The sequence below is a fragment of the Varroa destructor genome, unplaced genomic scaffold (assembly GCF_002443255.2).
Source record: "Varroa destructor unplaced genomic scaffold, Vdes_3.0 BEIS01000004.1, whole genome shotgun sequence".
Taxonomy (NCBI): Eukaryota; Metazoa; Arthropoda; class Arachnida; order Mesostigmata; family Varroidae; genus Varroa; species Varroa destructor.
Genome location: NW_019211457.1, coordinates 25,545,877 through 25,565,744, shown reverse-complemented (window position 1 = coordinate 25,565,744; position 19,868 = coordinate 25,545,877). Strand labels below are relative to the sequence as shown.

Below are 19,868 nucleotides of genomic sequence, written 5' to 3'. Positions count from 1 at the left end.
TCAGATACGTACCTCAGAGTTCGCCAATTTAAAGTACGTGTGTTCCGGAAACGGAGTCGATCAACTAACGGTAAAAAAGCTTCGTATCTACACGGTAGAAATTTACCTATTTTCTAAAAACCAATGTATCATGGGAGAAACAAATTGGAGTAGATTGAGCTTCCTGGAAACAAGCTGGCAGAATAATTTTGGATGGGAAACTGGTTAAGTTAAGCAGGACAATTTCAACGGGATGACTGTTGGTAGGTATTTACAATAGTCTATGTTAGGTTGAGTGCAGCATCAATAAATCAACTAAATGAACCGAAACACAAGCGTGTGACGCCGCCCGCGGACCCGTCTATTCATTTACTAACAATACATTATCTCTCTCTACTATGCGAGTATATAATTTATATTGGTACACAAAGCTAACTTTCTTTGTTTGCATTACGTAGGCATATTTACGAAAGCATTAATTTCTTATTCTATATAATCCAGGCATATTTGTACATTAAAATCCTCTGAAATGTGAGGTTCTTTATCATGTCGCTGCATCTTATAGACATGTATCAACAACCGACCGTTTTTAATTACCATCGAGTTAGCTAAAAATGCCCATCAGAATCCTAACCTTCAGACCGGAGCGACGCCGTTTTACCATCTCCTAGTCCTGTAACAGCCTTTGGAACTGTGGAAGTCATACAATGCGGCAGATACGTTCCTGCCTACCCATTTACCTAGCGCTATGACAAGAACATTCGCGCCCATTCAAAGGCATAGATACGGACAACGTGGCTAGCACCATGAACGCTCGAACCGCTTGAGGATGCATTGCTGCAGATATTCTCAACGGAAATACATGAGATAGGTTTTCATTACTGAACACCAAACGTATCGCATATATCGTATTCCTTATCTTGAATAAGCGTTTGGTGCTTAAAAAACAATACGTCTATCTAATAACGAATATTCTGACTAAACTAATTATCTGAATGTTGTATAAGTTGACAATACAATTAGCGTAGATTGGAAATATCTAAAGCAAGCATTCAGTAGATGGACTTACCTACTTTTGGTAAGAGCTTGCTTGGTAAATAGCCTTCGTCAGTAATTATGCGAAAAATTTACACACGCTAATTCAGCGCTGATCTTAGAAGATTTCTTATTGTTTCATTAGCATTTATAATAACTATGCGTAGCATTCGTCGGATTCTCGTAGCGACAATTATAACCTAGGCCAGGACGTGAGGTATTGATTACTCTGCTTTACTCCACACACAATTTCATTTCTTTACGTTCCTTACCACCCCGCCGCCAAAAAAAGCAGTATTTTCACTGCCGATTCGTGTAACACCGGTACACCATTCCACGTACGAACTGGAATGTGACCGGCTGAAGCATCGTTCCTGACCTCAGGTGACTTGCCTTGTCCAGCATATCTTCTCAAAATGGAGAACATAGCAATTCCTGTTACAGCTCTGTCAGATAATAACATTCGAGTCACGCTCAGCTCCTCATGAAAATTCTGGGGGCAGCGGTCGACGCTTCCTGGGAAGATGCCCATTTCAGGCAACGGCGGTGAGCTTAATCTAACATTTTCCGTACGTCGAAGTCGACTTTTCTCTACGTACTTGCTCCTGTCCGAAGGACAGAGGTATCCACTGACGCCCTGCGCCCTCTTCTGGCATTGCAATGTGCCTAATCGCAAGGTCGGGTGCCAATTTAGCTTCGCTGGACGTTTGTTTGATATGTTAGGTTTGTACACCTATCCCTTTGGTCTAATTTTGTTTTCAGCATATGTCGTTGCGGGCGAGATCGCGTGTAAGTTTGGCCATTGTATGCGTTGCACTAGGCCATTTCAGCTCATTTCTACAATTGTAAACCAACATATTGGCAAACGCTCCTTCCACTTCTATGCTAGTCTGATAAAGCCCAATGCTGGAGGTTCAGCTGTAGATCCCAAAGCAGCTTGTCAAGTTGAATCACAGTGACATGTGGCCGTCTGTTGAAATAAGAGGCAAAATAAACCCAATGCCGTAAAAGTGATTCCGAAATCATACAAATGATTATTGGAAGTTAGCCTGTTAGGTGTCTTAATATAGCGTATGAACTTATCTTGGAAACGTTCGTGTGCCTTATGGAAGTCATACCGGCAGATAGATGCTACACTGGTCGATCCTTGACCAAACAAATATTTTCGCTTGAAGGAGACAGGCCTATCATATTAGAGAATACATAATAAAACTAACTAATAATATGATAATAATAATAGTATCTATTTGGTCCTGGTATCGATATTGTCATTAGCAAAACACTTTTGTTAGAAAGTTGTTCGAAAGGCGGCAGAAGAAATTAGGTAGAAACTTGATAGATCATTCACAAACTTCTGTATTCGCTAGATGATCAGATTATTGTGTTTTTTTTGTTTTTTTTTTAAAGACGACGCTTTTTTCTGTAAATCAATAGGTATCGGTGAACGAGTCAGCTGGCAAATTAAAACTTATACTACATAGAATCAATACGAATATTTCTACGTATTTCATCTCTGAATAGACTCTTCTAAATAGAACACTAATGATTCATTGCAACAAACCACCCAACGAAGTCAAATGCGTCTTTATTTCGTTAAATTTATATGATTTTCAGTATACGAATATTACGGTACCGTTACTGTGACTACCTGGTGAAAGTCAACATTTTGTCTAAAAATGACCGACAATGTCAAACAAAGTAAAATGTATCGTCAGAATTTAGCTAACCCTTTAAATTTGGCCTTAAAATTAGAACTGGCTAAGCATCCTACGAGAAAACGAATGATTAAATATATTATTTATTGCGATTTGCATAAAAATTTGTTTAGATTTATAAAGTAATGCACAACAGGATCGCTTAATTAATTGCATTTATAATGTCAATTTTAGAACTAAATTAAAGAGTTTTCACTGTTCGTAAAGCACACGAGTATTTCATAATTAGAATTTATAGCACAATTATATTTGGCTTGGACGCTACACACTTAAGCACCAATTAAGCATGTAGGCGTACCGTTTGGAAATCTCACTGATTGTATTTTAAACAAATGCCACGTTGAATCGTATTTGCACGATCATGAAGTCTAAGATCATAAAAATAACACGGCTACTTCGAATTTTTTTACGCGTCTTCAGACTAGCTAGGCACTCGTTGCCGAATAGCGAGTATAGAAATGCTTTGCTATCCTACAGACGGACACATCTCTTAGTCAGAAATTACCCGCACCTGCTTGAATTGTAATTGGTTTATCTTCGTTGAAGTGTGCTAGCATCAGTGTCTCGAGGAATCTCTTCGATTCGTGCAAAAGTTTGACGCTGTCGTATTTTACACGATGATTTTAGACAAGTTAGATATGAATGAGCCTAAAAGTCTCATTGCTCTTTTCCCATATTTGGCCGGTAGCATCTCTACTAAAGTCCATCTTCTTAAAATTTGCTTTTAGTCTATCTGTGCTAATGATGCGACGCGTGAACTTAGATTCTTAGGCACGGTTTGTTTTTGTCGATTGAAAGTGCTATTTGACATGCCCTTCCGAATACGGCCTCCAGACATCCCTAATGGTCCTCGATGGCTTTCTCTACGATGTGTTCTCTCCATGCAATCCTATCGTTTGCAGCCATCGCAAACGATATCTCTGAGCGCATCATAACACTGAATTGGACATCCTTCATATTTTCCTAAAGCAGAAGCGGTTTTCTGTCTGCACTGTCCTTCCAAGTCTGAGGTGCATGTTGATAGCGACCTATGAGTGTTCAGAAAATTGTACAGGCCTGACGTTTAGATCTGACAATTATTGACAAGTAAAATGACGTCATGTACTTGTACATAAGCACATGACGTCATTTTACGTATGTAATACTTTTGCTTTGCAAAGACGACATGAATGAAAGTGGGCATTGGATATCTAGGTCTTTCAGTGATTTTGTTGACTCTCTGAATGCTACTGACGAAATGCGAAGTGGCTCTATTATACGTCTCACCTTGTTCTTGACCTAGAATTTTACTAGCTGCAGTAACCCGTCCAGGTCCTCGAATTCATCTATCTCATGGGGGCCCAATCGACATTTTTCTTGTCCCACCGCTCCATTTACGTCTTCCTCCTCGCTCGACACTTAGTCTAAGGTCGAGGCATGCACTTGCAAATAGTATGTCTCTGTATTTTTGTCGATTGTTCAGAGTTTCACAATTTGTTTTGTTATTGCAATTTTGATCTTCAGCGCCGTCAACCCTACGCTTCTCACTTACACAGTCTAGGCACTGCTGTATCCTTATATGCACAGTAGCTTAATGTAGCTACTCAATCTTTTGTATGTCTTCAAAGTCATGGCACTGCACCTTGCTCCTGTATTGAGAACAGCTGTGATTCTCTGCGTTAGTCTTCGAGCTGCAGCTGGATATAGTTCTCGTTTGGGCATTCGACCTATCGTTCCTGATTGAATGAAATTGTTTTCTGAGTCAAATTTAAACTCTTGATAGCCGTCTGGCTGGCCTTCTTGCACTACCCTGACGATGTATTTTTGTTCCTGTCCCAACCTGCACATGCAAGTAAAGTGATTTCTTTTACTGTTTACGTTGCATGTTTGAACATTTCCTTACAGATGTTTACGTCCGCTTTTGTTGCACTGCTTTTCAGCTTGGAGTTCGCATGTTTATCTTACCTTGCGTTGTGTTTATATCATGCGCACAGCCGCGACTTATTCAGCAAATCCGTTATTGTATATGGTATCATGTAGATCCCCTTCAATCAGCTGAAGTACTCCATCGTTTCTCTTACGTGTCTCGAAGGCCTACCTCAATAGTTACATTACTATATCAGCTTCATTGAAAAGAGCCTTTCTGACCATATTGAGACTCGTGCCTCTATCAATTCGTCTCTGACAATGGTCGTTTCATAGTTCTCATAGGCACATTTCTTTACCTGCTGATTTATTAGCCCTCGCAATTTTTACTGTCTCGTTGGAACAAATATCTATGAAAGAATACATTTTGATAACACTTGTGTCGCCACGATAAGGCCTCAACAAGAGCTTTTAGAGATAAGCGAGGCCTTTTTTCGGTCAGGTGGGCTTTGTCCTCATTGTCGCGCAAGGCTACTCAAAAAGCGCCGATTTGCATCTTCGAGTACAGACCTTAATCATGCAAGCTGCAAACGGCGACCAAGTTTCTGTATATTTTTAAGCTGGACATAGCCGGTCCATGCCTTTTTGAAAATTGTTTAATTACCATATGGGCCACCTGTGGTGGTCATTGGTCGCCAAATGGTACAATTTTGCGACTGCAGTTTCGTTATTTATTCCTGTCAATAACCGTTATTTTGTTGCTTTGACCGCCTCTTGTAACTTCTCAGAATTCTAAATGAGCGCTCTGAGGTTCACTTCTACGCCTCCGGCTGCACCATGCTACAATACGCAACACGCAAAATGCAACTGACGTACGGACAACTCTCTGAAATCTAGTCTTATCGTCTGTTTTTATTCTCTCCAGCCATGTGTGCAAGTGGGTAGTTTGAGGATCTGAGAGCAATCATCTCTTAACAATTATCGAGAGATGGCATTCGTAGCAGGGTGGAGAAATGGACATAAAGATCCGGCCAGCTGCAGCCGACTTGCCATATGACTAGTATTTTACTCGAGAAAGTACCATGTCTGCTTTCACCACAAATCCCTTCGAGTGCTAGTTCGATTGACGCCGGCATGCAGACCTCAGTTCGTATAAATGCACCCCATATGCAGCACGAATCCCCCGCAATCGCATTTCTAGCCTTTCTGCTTACTTTATTTCACACGTGTTCTTGTCCGAGATAGTAATAAAAACCTTTCGCCGCCTGAAGCTGGTCGGTGCAAAAAAAAACTGCAAAAGGTATATGTGTAGCAGTTTACTTCCATACCCGTTTTCAGCGTTGGTTTTACAACATGCGTTAACTGGCATATAGCTGCGATGCACAGTAACACAGTAATGAATCCTTGCAGTCGGTTGGGACTGCTGTTTTAAAATACGGATCTAAAGAGTTATGCGTCTTTGGGGACCCTTTTTGTTCGCTCCGCTGTCTCGGTTGTCGACAAAAATTTTCCTCTTGAGGTCTCTGTTTTTTTCAGCGCTCTAACCGCATGTTCCCACTGATGTGGTATTTCTGTCAACGCAGTCATTCACTAGAGCCGACCTACAGGCGCGACGGTAAAAGGGAAAAGAGAAACGGCATTTTACGATGGTAAACAGTCAAGGGACTTTCCTTTTCATGGTTATATCTGCATAAGTAGATGGTATAAGCACAACATACGTACGGAAATCCTTCGATGAGAGGTTTGACGTGACAGCTTTCGTCATCTATAATAGGCATAAAAAGCTCTTATTTTTGTAGTGATTCTGAAGTAAATGGAAAAACGAGAATTATAGCACTTACATAAGTGATTCGATAAAATTTTATAAGTGTAAACCTTCGGAGAATTTGATCGAATGCGCACGGGCTTAATTTTGTGCCATAACAAACCTGATTTCTCGTTATTAAAATAGCTATAATTTCGTAAGCTAAATAAGAGTAAGATACTAAAAGTATACTATCCGAAAGAACCGATCTATGATACGCGATAATGAGCCATTCAGCGGATAGCATCGCCGTAAATTCAGATGGCTTCTGGCGTGCTAATAAACAATCTGAGACAACGATAAGCAGTTATGCTTTCAATATAGTTAGTATATAATCATATCATACCATATTATCTTTGCATAATACATGAGAGTGCGATTTCAAAAGACACGAAGTTAAGCCATAATTTTCCAAAAACAAACCTAAAACATTGAAATGTCAAAACTATTAGTCTCGAAATTTCATAGTGCTTTTACAGACTATTGATATATTTTATAGAAAAAATTGAGGTGCTAATTTCGGTAAGTTCAGATTCATTATACAAAAGAATTGAGCCAGAGACAGTGTGACAGCCAGCCACAACTATTTTTTTCATGCCCGACATGAAGTAAAGTTTGCTTCACAATAACATGCAACCCCCTTCTCTGTAGATATCTAAACAAGTTAATGAGTTGAAAGAGGATTATCTGGACCACGAAAGTGGATCGTATTCAAGATAACGAAAAATCCATTCCTAAACGAAATGAAATCGAAAGTACGGGTTACTTCATAGAGAGAGAAAACTAAAAAGTAGCCATAACAGGGGATCAGGTTGTCTGCAAGAACCAACCCTCTTCAGCTTTACATGAATATCTGGCTATGTTAAATACGAAAACAGTGCATTATTTTACAACTCCGCACTTTCAATGAAAACCTCAATTAGAGAAAGCTTTGTAAGTCAAGCCCGAGTAGCGAATTTTTAGGGAAATATTTGACCTATTGTCCATGCTATGTGGACCCGCTGCATGAAAACCTGCCCATGACAATAGAACTAGATCAATTTGATAAATACGACCGCAGTAATTCTCTCTGTCTCTGTCCAGTTCTTAAAACGATTTAGTAAATGATTAACGTACACTTTAGACTTTAATAAGGATGAAAGTCATTTAATCTTTAAATATTTTATTCTATTATTATTATATTAAGTATTATTATAGTTATTTCGCTTTTTAAGCATTCATTTTTTTTTTGCTGCAGGTGGTTAGTGACGGACCCGCTCTATGCATACCTCGCCTAATCTATCCAGATAGTTCGAGACTTTAGATCCTCAGCCTAAAGCATGGCTTCCTTGATGATTTGAGTTGACTAGTCAAAAAAGTATACGGACATGTGAAGTGTTTATTGCTAAGAGATTGAAAAAGCCTAGGCTTACTACGATTCCACTTCGGACTGTCGAAAGAGACAGGGAAGGACACGCAAACGGAAATGGAAACAAAAACAAAGGGCTTATTTTATTACGTTCGTTAAACCCAGTTGACATTTCTGTTCTTTCCCTAAGAATGTCATCTACAAACTGGCACATTTTCACTAATTTTTCTCTAGAATCTGAGATCATGAAGACACATTGGCCCTTTAGGTGACTTACTCAAGATTATTAAATGATATGTTCTCAAAATTCCGAGTTTCTTCTCTAGCTCATCTATTACGCGCATTAATGGCTTTATTGGTAGCATAATCGACATGTGCTCCAGCATTCGGTGTATTATCGTCAATTGCTCCCAAATATTTGATGTTATCAATTCGTAGGACTGGATGACAATGTTATTTAAGACTTATATTACCCACGTTCTTTTGCCTGTTGAATATTACCAGCTTCATCTTTTCTGGGGCTAATTCGAGGCCAGGGTCGTTGATCTAAGTGTCGACAATCTTACAGGCCTTTTTAAATGAAATAAAAGTTTTACACTACCTCTGCCTACTACTAGGCCATGAGCGAACGCTATCAGGTTAACCGAGCCTAGCTAGCCCTTTTTTAGAAAAGAAAGCCTAGCACTGAAGCCTTGGTTCTCCTTTAATCATACGATACATAGTGCCTTTGTGTATAATGGTACCTATAATTTAAGTAACTCGCGATGACCCTACGCTGCTAAAATTCCACCTGTTTTTTTCAGGTCGTTTTATTATGATCTATCATAGTATAGAGATGAGTGCCCTTCTAATGTCAGATGCCATTATGGTATATAATCCCCTTTCTAATCTTCCTTGTTTTTTCCGTTTCGACTCTTTCTACCTCCAATACCTCTGCGGCATCTTGATCGACTCATTTATAAACCCACATGGGTTATCTAAAATAGATTTTCGTGTTCTTCAATTAATATATTCGTTTCTACTAACTTATCAACTGCGTTTGATAGACGTGTCAGCCTATAGGCTAACAGGTTATTGATGTCTCTATCAGGTTTGTTTATTGATACATAACTAGCATACTTTTTGTTCGCAAGGAATAGCCCTGTCGCCCATACATCTCATCTACAACCTCAAAAAGTAGATCCACCTAATTAATACTTTACCAAGGCGCTGTCCGACCTTGAGGATGGTTACTTCTCAGAGGTTGCCCGAGTAATTTCCTCAGCCGTTGTTCGAAGAAAAATTATTAACGAGAGATATCATAAAAATGAAGCAATGTAACAAATTATTCGCGAAATAGACAATTTGTTCAGAAATGCCCAGAAACCATGCTGTATGCCTACGCTATGAGATACCTAACGGAATTTTTGGTGACAACAGAATGTTAGTTTGCATTCCTTGTACATACTCAGGCAGTGGTTGGCCTTATGAAGCTGAGCTTTCTATCCATGTTCTAGATTAGACCATTTAAAACTGATTCTTGAAATGCTGAATATAAATGATTACCAACAAACTCGAAGTCATAAAGTACTTTTATAATATGCTTCTGTATACGTATCTGTTACCATATTAATTTAATTAGCAAAATAAAGTTATACTTCTAATTCTCTCTGCGTAGTCTCTATAGTGTAGCCTAATTAAATAGCTTTAATGAGTCATCTAACTCAAGAGTATTCAAATAGTTAAGCTATCCTATTTATAACAACAGAGCAGGGCCCGCTTCAAAAAGATCTCCGTTGAAGACAAATTAAATGAGAGCGCTGTGACCGATTATTTGGCGCCATTTTTTCCGCGCGTCGTCTGCTAGTGTTGGTCAATAGGGTATTCTGTGTTACTCATCACTTCTGATTCCAAATATCCCTCAGTACATCAATACATAGCAAATGGCCGACTGTGTTTATGTTGTAGTGATTGTATAGTGCTGGTAGATTTTTTTAACAGAGGCCATCCAAGATGAGCGTTATACGTGGCCGGGTAAGTGTCAATTCGCTGCGAGTACGATTTAACGTCATTACTGCTGCTAGTTTAGCCGACATCAAACCCAAGATAGAAAAAAAGACATCTCCTTCACATTAGTGAAAATTCTATCCCGACGGTTCCGTTGTGTTACGTTTTGTGTATTACTTAGCTGATCCAATTATTACGTGGATTCGTCTAACTGGTGTTTAATTAAATACCTGCTATCATCAAGCGGTTATCTAGAAACAACCGATTCAAAGCGCATTGGCGTCCACTAGACTACCGACGTCAGCTGGGTGAAAACCTGATTGTTGTGCAAGTGATACGGTTTGCTTTTAGCATTCTCGAAATCACTAGTTTTGTTCCCAGTTATCCCAAGTAAGACCTGACATTTATATCGATTGAGAAATTGTATTAATATACTGTAAGCGTAGACAAACCTTCGAATCCACTCGCGGACCACTTTGGCGCCAAAAATAGGCGCTGGGTACAGAGCTCAAAGGCGTTCGATTTAGGCGCACAGTAGCACCGAAATGTAGATATACACTTAATTAATGCTGCGGCCTCCGTTCCGTTTGGCTCCGTTTCTAAGTTCGTTGGAAAGATTGGATGGTTAGTTAAGTCAAACTGACTCGGTCTGCTTTACTGTACTATCAGACCGCTCCACTCACATATCATTCCCTTAAACGAAACGAGAACGTTAACTTCTTTACAATATTTTTCTTCACTATTCATTCTTACACCGGATGTCATTCTACGAAAGTTCCAAATTTTCTCCTTATTTAGAAGCTTTCTGCCGCTGTCAGCGCCGCCGAAAAATCATCGTTATGGTCGATTAGCAAAACTGCGGTTTCTGCGGCACTTGCTGAGTGGCGAGACATGAAACCTAGAACCTCTATAACATTCGGCTTTGTCAGCACGCTTCCTTCCTGCCAGTCTGGTCTTTTTAATAAAACACAGTCGATGTAGTTACTTCTTTGTTTGTGAATACGCTATCAAGGTTCCAAAAAGGACAAATTTTTGTTGAGCATTCAAATCGAGAAACATGATTACATGCTTGTGCGCCTGAGGATGCTGTTTTTGTTAAGTTCTATCGGATTTTATGGGCAAGAACATATAAACTAGATGAACAGGATGGGAGAATTAGACGAAAATACACGTTGTGAGCGTGATTAGCCTCATAAATAAACACCGTTTTAATGGAGGGATCGTTTGAGACTGCAAGAAATGGATTACCAATTTGCTGGGCTTTTTATTGTTGCACAATGAAGTGGCCGAAAATCCTCCGCACCTGCCAATGGTGTCGTTGTGTGGTAGATCGAACGAAAATAATTTAACAAGTGTTTAATGATAGAAAGTGTGCGCTTCCATACAACCGGACTTAATGTTTTTATTAAAATTGCAGTGCGTATCAAGACGGGCTTCTCAGCTCGTTGGTCGACACTCTGAAAATCAAGAAGACGTTTTTATGAATAGTGATTCATTTAAGTCGGCAGGCTAGATTTGACGGCCACGTTATCACTTGACCGTGATTTCAATGATGGATTATTATATACGTGTCTTTGTTTGCATCGCAGTTCCGCAAAAAGTAGTGAATCTCACTCTGTTACTGGACGTGTATAGAACTCCATCGGCCAGCAACATGGATGTGGGCCATCGGAGTATTGATGTTGGCTTGTGCAAGTAGTATCATTACGAAATTCTTTCTGAAAAAATCGACGAAGTAGCCAATATATATAGTCTGCTGGTGTAGTTAGCAAGATACAGGATTAATGCTTAGATCAAGTGCAAGATATAATTTATCTTGTTTTTTTAGTGATGGCGCCTTTAATTTTACCGGAACATGTGATGTTTTTGTTTCATATGTATTCTTAATGCTTGTATTGGGTGAGGGTGCTCAACAATATACCACGTTGAGCCATTTGCATGTTTCACGCGGTTGCCTATTATAGAGTATCTCCGTTCCAAAAATCAATTATATTTCACAGTAATCTTTACTTCAACCGGTTCTGATCAAATATGGCACATTACTTATTTATTTACCATAACTTTTAATTAAAAAAAAAAACTGTAAACGCAAAGATAAATTAAAACATCAATTCCTGGTGATAATCCATTTTTAGCGGTGCGAATAGAGTTGAAATATCTATGAAAGTTGTAAAATAAATTTGAATAATACAAAAGTTGTTCTTTTCCTTTAAAACAGCTGTTATAAGCTGCCTAAATGGTTGTATAAAAATCCACTTTTTAATTGCTCCGGCCATTAAGCTTTGTGTTGAAAAAAATCTCTATAAAATAGTGTACCATTGTTACATAAAACGTTATCCTCAATGTAATCTAATTTCCCAGTCAAGTCCCAGTCATATCGTGTGTTTTACCTCCGAACGTAAAATCCTAAAGATTTGCTACATTTCCATACTTCAGTGCTTAAGCAAAAGATAGTCTAATTTTAAAGGGGCACATGAAATAAGTCAAGCATTTTATTATATCTTATATATTTTATTCTCGACCTATTTTCATAATACCTATGGAACAGGTGGCTGAAAGGTGCACTAGCCCGAATGAGCACGTCGAGTTAATTCGCGAGCTGGAGTCGCGGTACGCAGAAATGCTCAAACCGATCCGGGACCTAAACAAAAATTTTGCGGTGAGCCTTGACGTTCTAGAAAAATACATCCAGGAAGTGAAACAGATCTCTATCGACACTATCAATTTTGCCAATGCCGGTTTAATACTACAGGTTGGTATTTCGGGATATGCTACGTATCAATGGTTTGTTTCTTGAAATTTGAATTTATTGAAACATTAAACGCAAATGACATCCAAATGATTACAGTTATGGTTGTTTTCATCTTTCATTATCACGTAATTTTAATAGCAGATCCCCATACTGCATGCGTATTCAATTTGTTTTATTATACAGTCAGTTGGCCCACGTATTGCCGGTTGCTTGTTTACAAAGACCATGATTTTCCTACCTTTATGTTTTGTAGGGGTTATTGTGTTTACCACAGACAATAAGCTCAAAAACATTATAATTTAATCTCACTAACTTGTAAGATCTATTAGTTGCTTACTGTTTCATTAAAATGATCTCATGAAAGAAACGGTACACCATATCTTTATAGCATCGACAAATCTGATACTGTATTAAATTTGCCTTAATGAGGGGTTAACGCATTCCTCACGAACGATGAATACAGCCTTACCTCCCAATGTACTAGGGCTTACTGTTTTGTCCATTACATTAATGTGTACATTTAAACCGGTTTTCATTTTTTCAGTCGAGTAAAGAGGTGTATGCGCGAAAAGTTGATTATCTCGAGAAACTCTTTGAAGATCTTCAGAAAACAGCGTACAATGTTAAACGAAAAGAAAAAGATAACGAGGACAATGCTGATGAGAACTCAAAATCAAAACGGACAAGAAAGAGGAAAGCCATGGTTGACGGGTAATTATGCCATAATGGGGCCGAAAAGGCAACGTTCTACTAATTATAAACAATAGGAAGTCATGTCCTTAGTGTTTTCTCAGCCTCGAGCGATGAGATTTATACTTTGTGGTGGTTTGCATGTACACAGTATTTTCATAAGCCCCGCCTTGCACGAGCATTGCCATAAAAATAAAGTAGCTTAATTATCAATGCTTACCCCCAGAAACATTCGTGTTATTTAATTGTACCTGATATTAAATATTTCTTGCTATCATTAATATTTCTAATTTCAGTTTGGATGAATACAAACTGATATCGCCTGATGACATACCGCAGTTGGCGGATGGTGATGAAATGAATTTTAACAACGTCGGCTTAACTTATATTACACAACTACGTGCCTGTCTGCTCAAACCCGAGGTAAATTTTTCAAAAATGTTTTGCACTGAATTGAAAATTTTACATTATATAGATTTTTTTTTGTTATATTAAGCCCTGATCTCCATTAATTGGTGTTATAAGTTTATTCGGTCTTGACAGAAGTAGTCAGCTTGCATCCCTCCTAGCTGCTGCTTCGTTTAAAGAAGTATTGCCAATATCACAATACCTATAAGCCTTGTTATTCTTAATGCCAAAGCCCTAAGAACCCTTGTATTGTGTATATCAATATAAAATTGATCGTTTATATTTTCCGGAAGCAACTATTGTCTGGAAGTCCTAATAAGAAAACTGATTATTATAGGTTTCAGTTCACGTTGAACTACGCGACATAAACGGCGATCTGATAGGTCGCAAAAATGATTTCCGAGTTAACTGGCCGGTCAACCAAGACGGGATGCCCTGCGATCTGACATTATGTTATTACGAGGAACGTAAACGAAATCAGTCTTCGGATCTCATTTGTGGTGGTAAATAAAAGAAGAGATAATTTCAACTCAAAGTAGTAGAGCTTGGAAAGGTTTCCAATTCCATTATATCGCTGTTGTTAGGTTTTAGCTAAGATATTCTATAATAATCGGTTATCTTTTTCTGCCTAACATTTTGCGGGTTGATATGGGAATGGTTTCTGAAAGCTGTAGTCTTTAGCCTAATCAGCTTTCTTTTTTTCTAATTATTATCTGCAGATTTGTCTGATCGGGTAGACGATAGCATGTGCCACAACGACATGTCAGCAACTCCACCTCGAGATTCACCCGCTCAGTCGATGTTTGGACGTTCTGACCTCACATCAACGCCATCTGTTCCTCACATCGTGGGACTTACGGATCCATTGCTGAATTCTACTGAAACTGGCACGATTGCATTGTAAGTTTTAGTTGCTCAGACAGGGTATTCGGATCGCATTCATTTTCTTCGACCTATTCAGGTGACGAAACGAGCAAATTTTTTTGCCGCTGTTGACGTAGTTGCCTTACATATTCCTGTGATATGTTTCTGGAAAAAGGAGTTTAAGTTATTAACATATAGAACGTATACCAGTACGGTCAAAAAGTTAGTCATATTCGTTCTATATAAAATTGCCTATTCGGAATGTTGGCGGTTTCTGCCGGCGTTAAGGCGAAATATATTGTAACTTTATATCTCATTATGAAATTTTAGTAGTGAAACCCGACGAAAAACCCGAGGGAAAAAGCTTCCAACAGAAATGACCCTAGATGAGTTTCTGACTGGGAAGAAGCGGAGAAGCAAAAATGAAACATCTACGAAAAAGGTATTTGAGTCCTTTCATTTTCACTTATTTACTATGAAGTTCAGGTTTGAGAAGAACATTCGGAAGAAGTAACACCCATTGTGAAGTTAGAGCTAAACTGTTACAATGGGTTTATTAAACTTGTTTTTGTAATCGAAAATGGCGGGTATCTGTAGTATATCGTTTGACTGAGATTGTACCTAGATTTGAATTTCGAAAGGAAGTGTGAAGTAATGTTCGTTGATTTTCTGAGGAATTAAAACAGTCAGAGCAAGTAAACTAAAAAAGACAAGGATCAATTGTGTATAAGGCACATTAACGAAAGAGATAAATAGACTAATAGAAAAGACATGACTAATTCCTGGATTTTAGAAATACCTGGAATGAGTTTTTGTTCTGCAAAACGCATCGTACTTAATTACTGTCTTGAGATAACCTGAAGGACATTAACTGTCTGAGTGAATAAAGAAGTGGCTTGCTTAATATTATGCTTTTTGTTAGTGTGATTAAAAAATATTGCGTCCTTTTGCAAATTATCATTATTACAACACCAGCGGCATAATAAACGCAGTGAGAAAAAAGCAAAGGAGCTTGAAGAACAGCAAAAAAAAGCAGCAGAAGAAATTTCTACAGTTAACTGCGTTGCTAAGGGAGGCGTGAAGGAGGAAGGCGTCGTTCTTTCATTGGAGAAGTTGGTTGAGGGTTCGTCAATGGTGACAGGCGCTTCTGACGTCTTCAGCCCCCCTGAAAGAAAACCGGAAGACAGCATAAATAAAAAAAATCTTCCGCCAACGAGTCCATTACATAACATCGATCACTTACAGGTTTGGATTTATATGAATTATATATAAGCTATGATGTGCTGTTTAAATAGATAGACTTTAGGAATGTATTTTTTGACCGTCGTGATGGAATAGACAGAAATGTTACTAAATATTTTAGATATAATGACAATGTTGTTTTAATTTGTGACAGCCTTAGGTTTACATGCGATGTTTGGCTAAACGGTGAAGCCTTCATGCATAACCATATTGGGATGAACGAGGATACATTGGCTGATAGCTTAGATAAGCTTTAGTGAACTAAGCTACAAATTCTATCTACCATAGTTATATACGTTGGAAGCTGATATGCAATGCGTTACAAACTAAGTTCGAACCGGGAGTTAGCATGCCATGTTACTAGTACAGTGTTATCAGTAGTATCTGCTGTAAAACAAATTCGTGAAGCTCATGACTCTTTAAATTATTATAATAGGTTTTTATAAATTGATGTGTTCTGTTTTTTAGGCGGATGTGCCCGAGATTAAAGACGATGCTTTACGTCACAACACTACAAACCACTTTTATGGCGATGTCGAGCAGCTCGAAAGTTCCTGTCAGGAGGATTTCGAGGTTAGACTGCAAAGTCCGAGCGAATCAGTGATGGAGTGCGCGGTGGACGCAGGTAATGATCCATTTTTCATCAGTGTCAAATGTTGTTCTCTTTTTGTTACTCCAAAGGTCTCGAATACATAGTTTTATAATGGCGTTCTCGAGCCGTCCGCAAGGATAAATGTCACGGTTTCATGACGTTGTAGCGTCAAGCGGTTCGGCATTTATTTATGGTGCATGTAAATCTTCCATACTAGGAGGCTAGTTTTGCGCGTTACCAATCTATGTATAAAGAATCAATACTTTGTACATAACCCGTGCTTCCAATCTGTGCTATAACTGTACAATGCAGTCATTCCTCTGGGAACAAAGCCAGCAGTGTAGCTTTGCTCAAGCACCTAAAAGAAGTAAGTTGCGATTTTTTATCATTGAGCATTTCCTGTTACTGCTTAGTGAAACGTTAGCAGTATATTATTCAGGATAAGCGCTCCAAAAGTTAGCCATATAGGAATAATTACTGATAAAGAGAGAGCTCTTTGCACAAGAGGGCCAATGCTCATTTCAATACATGCTGCTGTTATTACAGAAACTATTATCGATTTCGTATTAAACAAAGCGATGAGCACTATTATGGTACAGGAATCAGGGTAATTCGAGCGTACTGCTCCGTCATTCTCATCATACTATTGCACATCGAAGCTGTTCAAAGATCAGATTACTTAATTAATTATACTTAATATTGGCAGGTTGTTCCGACAACGATTCAGACGTGCCATGTCGAGGTGACGCTCCGCAATCATCAGCTACTTCAGATTTCCCTGAAGTTCATTCAACGGCTAGAACGATTGTCGAGGATGGCCAAATCTATAAGACTGGCATACTTGAGCTCGACCCGATGAATCAAAGGATACGAGCTTGGGAAGATCGAATTCTGCCCATTCTCGAGGAGCAAGCCAACCGAACGAAGTTCCGTTTACCGGACTATGCCAGTCGACTTCTGGGTGAACTGCGTGAAGGTGAAGTTGTCCCGTGTTCGAAGCTCGTAGCGAGCAACAGCCAGTACGAGGTATCACGCAACTTCGTCGCATTATTACATTTATGCAATACGCGGAACGTCGACATGCAAGATGGCAATGTATCGCTACTAAGCAGGGAATATCGACTCAGCGCAGAAGATATCGAAAGCTACGAGTAGCCGCAACAGTGGAGGGAACAGCAACCACATTTACTGTTACTTCTTAGGCATAGTCATTTCGTTCATGTCATTTTACATACCTCATCCATCCGTTGTGATACAACGCTGAGAAGTGCGCCGAAATGTCGCAGTCTTGTCTTGTTCCACTGTTTCTAGATCTTCAGCGAAGAAATATGAAATGTCCGTGAAATAGGTATTGTTACTATCGTAAACAGTCACAAGGCAATTTCCCCTGGATCGAACGGCCAAGTGGTTGTTTTCGATATGGCCCGATAAACTCTCCTCATTAGTTTGGTTATCAAATAGTAAAGCGTAAGGATGTGTAAATACATGTAAATATTACAAATTATGTTTTATATGTAATCATGTGCTGTATGTACTTCCAATATATCATTAATGATAACAAGATTTTCGGTTACTTAATATACCGATTCATTGCGTTACCTTAGTAAATTATACTGAGGGCTGCCTCCTTTAACAAATCTGGCGCAGCTTCTAAATGGTGACTTCGAATTGTTACCAGCCGGTGTTCAATAAAATACAGTAGTGCACAATATAAGCATATGAAACGCATGACGTGAAGAGCTTAGTTTTATGTGGTAGAACAAAAAAATATATACATTTTTGGAAAAGAAATAGACGCGAATTAATAAAACTGCGTATATTGGTATTATGGGCATACGTCAGAGTTTCGGCAAATGTAAACGTATTGGAGGTTTCGCTTGCAATTGCTTGCACTGCCTCATAATATCATGGGGTGTCTGATAAGGTGTTAATTTTAGACCAAGCTCTTCACAATTACCGAAACTGGAATGTGATTTCGGATGTGACATGTAATGACGCCAGGCTGGTTCTTGAAATGTTTCCGGTAAATTGACTCATTTTTTCGTTTGGAGACTTAGAGGAGGACTGAGTGTAGGGACATCAGCCATTTTAGACATTACCATTTTGTACTACATACCACAGCCATTACCGCATTCTACATGTTTAGGCAGTGGGAGGAATTGGTGATTTTAATTAAAGTACGTGCGTTAGATCTTCAAGCACTACGACTAAAATACCAATGACCCGAAGCGTCCTTCAAGAACTCATGCACATCTATAATGTGTTTCAAGTCATTGCTTTGTCTGAATTGAATGCGTGTGCAAGTAAATCACGAAAATATTGATTGAATGTAAAATGAAAGTAAAGCGAGGCATGATCTCTTATTCGCTTTATCGCTAATGTACATAAAAAAATGCAACTAAGTAGGCTCACATAAAGGAACGATAGATATTACGTAGAAATTTGCTGACACAATTTATTTTATGGTTTATAATTAAGAATTAGTCATTAAAGCTCATAAAAGGTATCTTGCGTTATTTGATATGGCTAGTTTTGTTCCTTTATTTGAGGTTATCTGAACTGGTTGTACTTTAACATGTCGCATTTTGGTGAGTTGTCCTTGTTTTACATACGTTCGAATTCATTCATACGACAACCGACCTATTTATATTACCCAGTGGGTCTGGCTATGCCGCCATGTGGCGTAAGTTGTCGTGTCTCAAATGATCGTTTGTTAAATGGCACAGCAAAGCCTTCTAGTCTTCTGGTGCTGGTAGCAAAGATGGCGATGATAATAATGAACCACGAGAGAACAAAGTGTTTGATATTGTACATAAGCACTATTGTAAATGAAAATGGCACCATTGCTGCTGCATTTTAAAATTTTCAGTTGTTGCCATTATGGCCAAAGATGGAATACGGTAATCGAGTATTAATAGAACAAGTGCTATAACGATTGCCGGGATCTGGCGTTCTTTTTCTTTACCTATTAACTTCGAATTTATGATAGACACGATTCGCATCTATCGTGTTTTTCGTGTATATTGTATTATTATGTAACATAATGTTAGATAAGAACATGTCCTTTAGACTTAAATAGCAGGCATATAACGGATTATATCATGCAAAACTAGTAGATTGTAAGACGATACAAGCTTATTCGGAGCTTATATAAAGCGTATTCATTTATCCGAGGCACTTCAACTCGTTGCACCCTCTATGCGAAAAGGTAGGTTTCAAGGCATCCATGCTTACATTCAATATTTAAACGTCAGTATGAAACATTTGCCTGATGCTATAAATAAAGTGGTTACAAAATACACAGGGGATGGGCACTCGGATGCGCTTTAGTTACGTACGTTTATTGGCTACCAATTTTCGCTTATAGGTTTTTCGTTAATCAGCATTACAGGGTCGTGTAATATTATGCTAGTGAACGCTAACCCAAGAATAAATACAGCATTTGAGATTGAAGGTACTAGTTAGCAGGACATGTAGAAATATTTTTGCTATGGAAGATAAGTCTATATGAAGGTTGCGGGAAGCGTAAAAGACATATATAGTTATTTCCTTGGTATTTTTTAAATTACTATAAATTTCGTGTATTAAACATTTGTGAACCTAAGTTT

General features: G+C 38.6%; 1 protein-coding gene and 1 long non-coding RNA gene across 3 annotated transcripts; one reads left to right on the top strand and one right to left on the bottom strand.

Moving 5' to 3' along the window:
* Positions 1–2,560: 2,560 nt before the first annotated feature.
* On the bottom strand, positions 2,561–4,972 carry LOC147756007 (uncharacterized). The gene is made up of 2 exons (XR_015326951.1): positions 3,996–4,972; positions 2,561–3,757 (listed from the first exon to the last, which is right to left on the bottom strand). It is a non-coding gene; the product is annotated as an uncharacterized LOC147756007 (long non-coding RNA).
* Positions 4,973–9,588: 4,616 nt separating this feature from the next.
* LOC111250073 (uncharacterized) lies at positions 9,589–19,204 on the top strand. 2 transcript variants are annotated; one of them, XM_022804712.2, is made up of 10 exons: positions 9,589–9,739; positions 12,261–12,464; positions 13,009–13,175; positions 13,451–13,577; positions 13,900–14,065; positions 14,282–14,462; positions 14,757–14,868; positions 15,402–15,671; positions 16,137–16,293; positions 16,967–19,204. In XM_022804712.2, exons 1-10 carry the CDS (start codon positions 9,719–9,721, stop codon positions 17,413–17,415), a joined length of 1,854 nt encoding a protein of 617 aa, XP_022660447.1. In that variant the 5' UTR covers positions 9,589–9,718; the 3' UTR covers positions 17,416–19,204. The 2 variants fall into 2 exon arrangements, with proteins under 2 accessions (XP_022660447.1, XP_086842159.1); XM_086986033.1 differs by lacking the exon at positions 9,589–9,739 and adding an exon at positions 10,659–11,407.
* Positions 19,205–19,868: the final 664 nt, after the last annotated feature.

Bases quoted from the DNA above. Each gene is read 5' to 3' on its own strand.
- LOC111250073 (XM_022804712.2), top strand. From the start codon at position 9,719: ATGAGCGTTATACGTGGCCGG. The intron at 9,740-12,260 runs GTAAGTGTCAAT...CCTATGGAACAG, and splicing joins TGAGCGTTATACGTGGCCGG to GTGGCTGAAAGGTGCACTAG. The intron at 14,463-14,756 runs GTAAGTTTTAGT...ATGAAATTTTAG, and splicing joins GAAACTGGCACGATTGCATT to TAGTGAAACCCGACGAAAAA.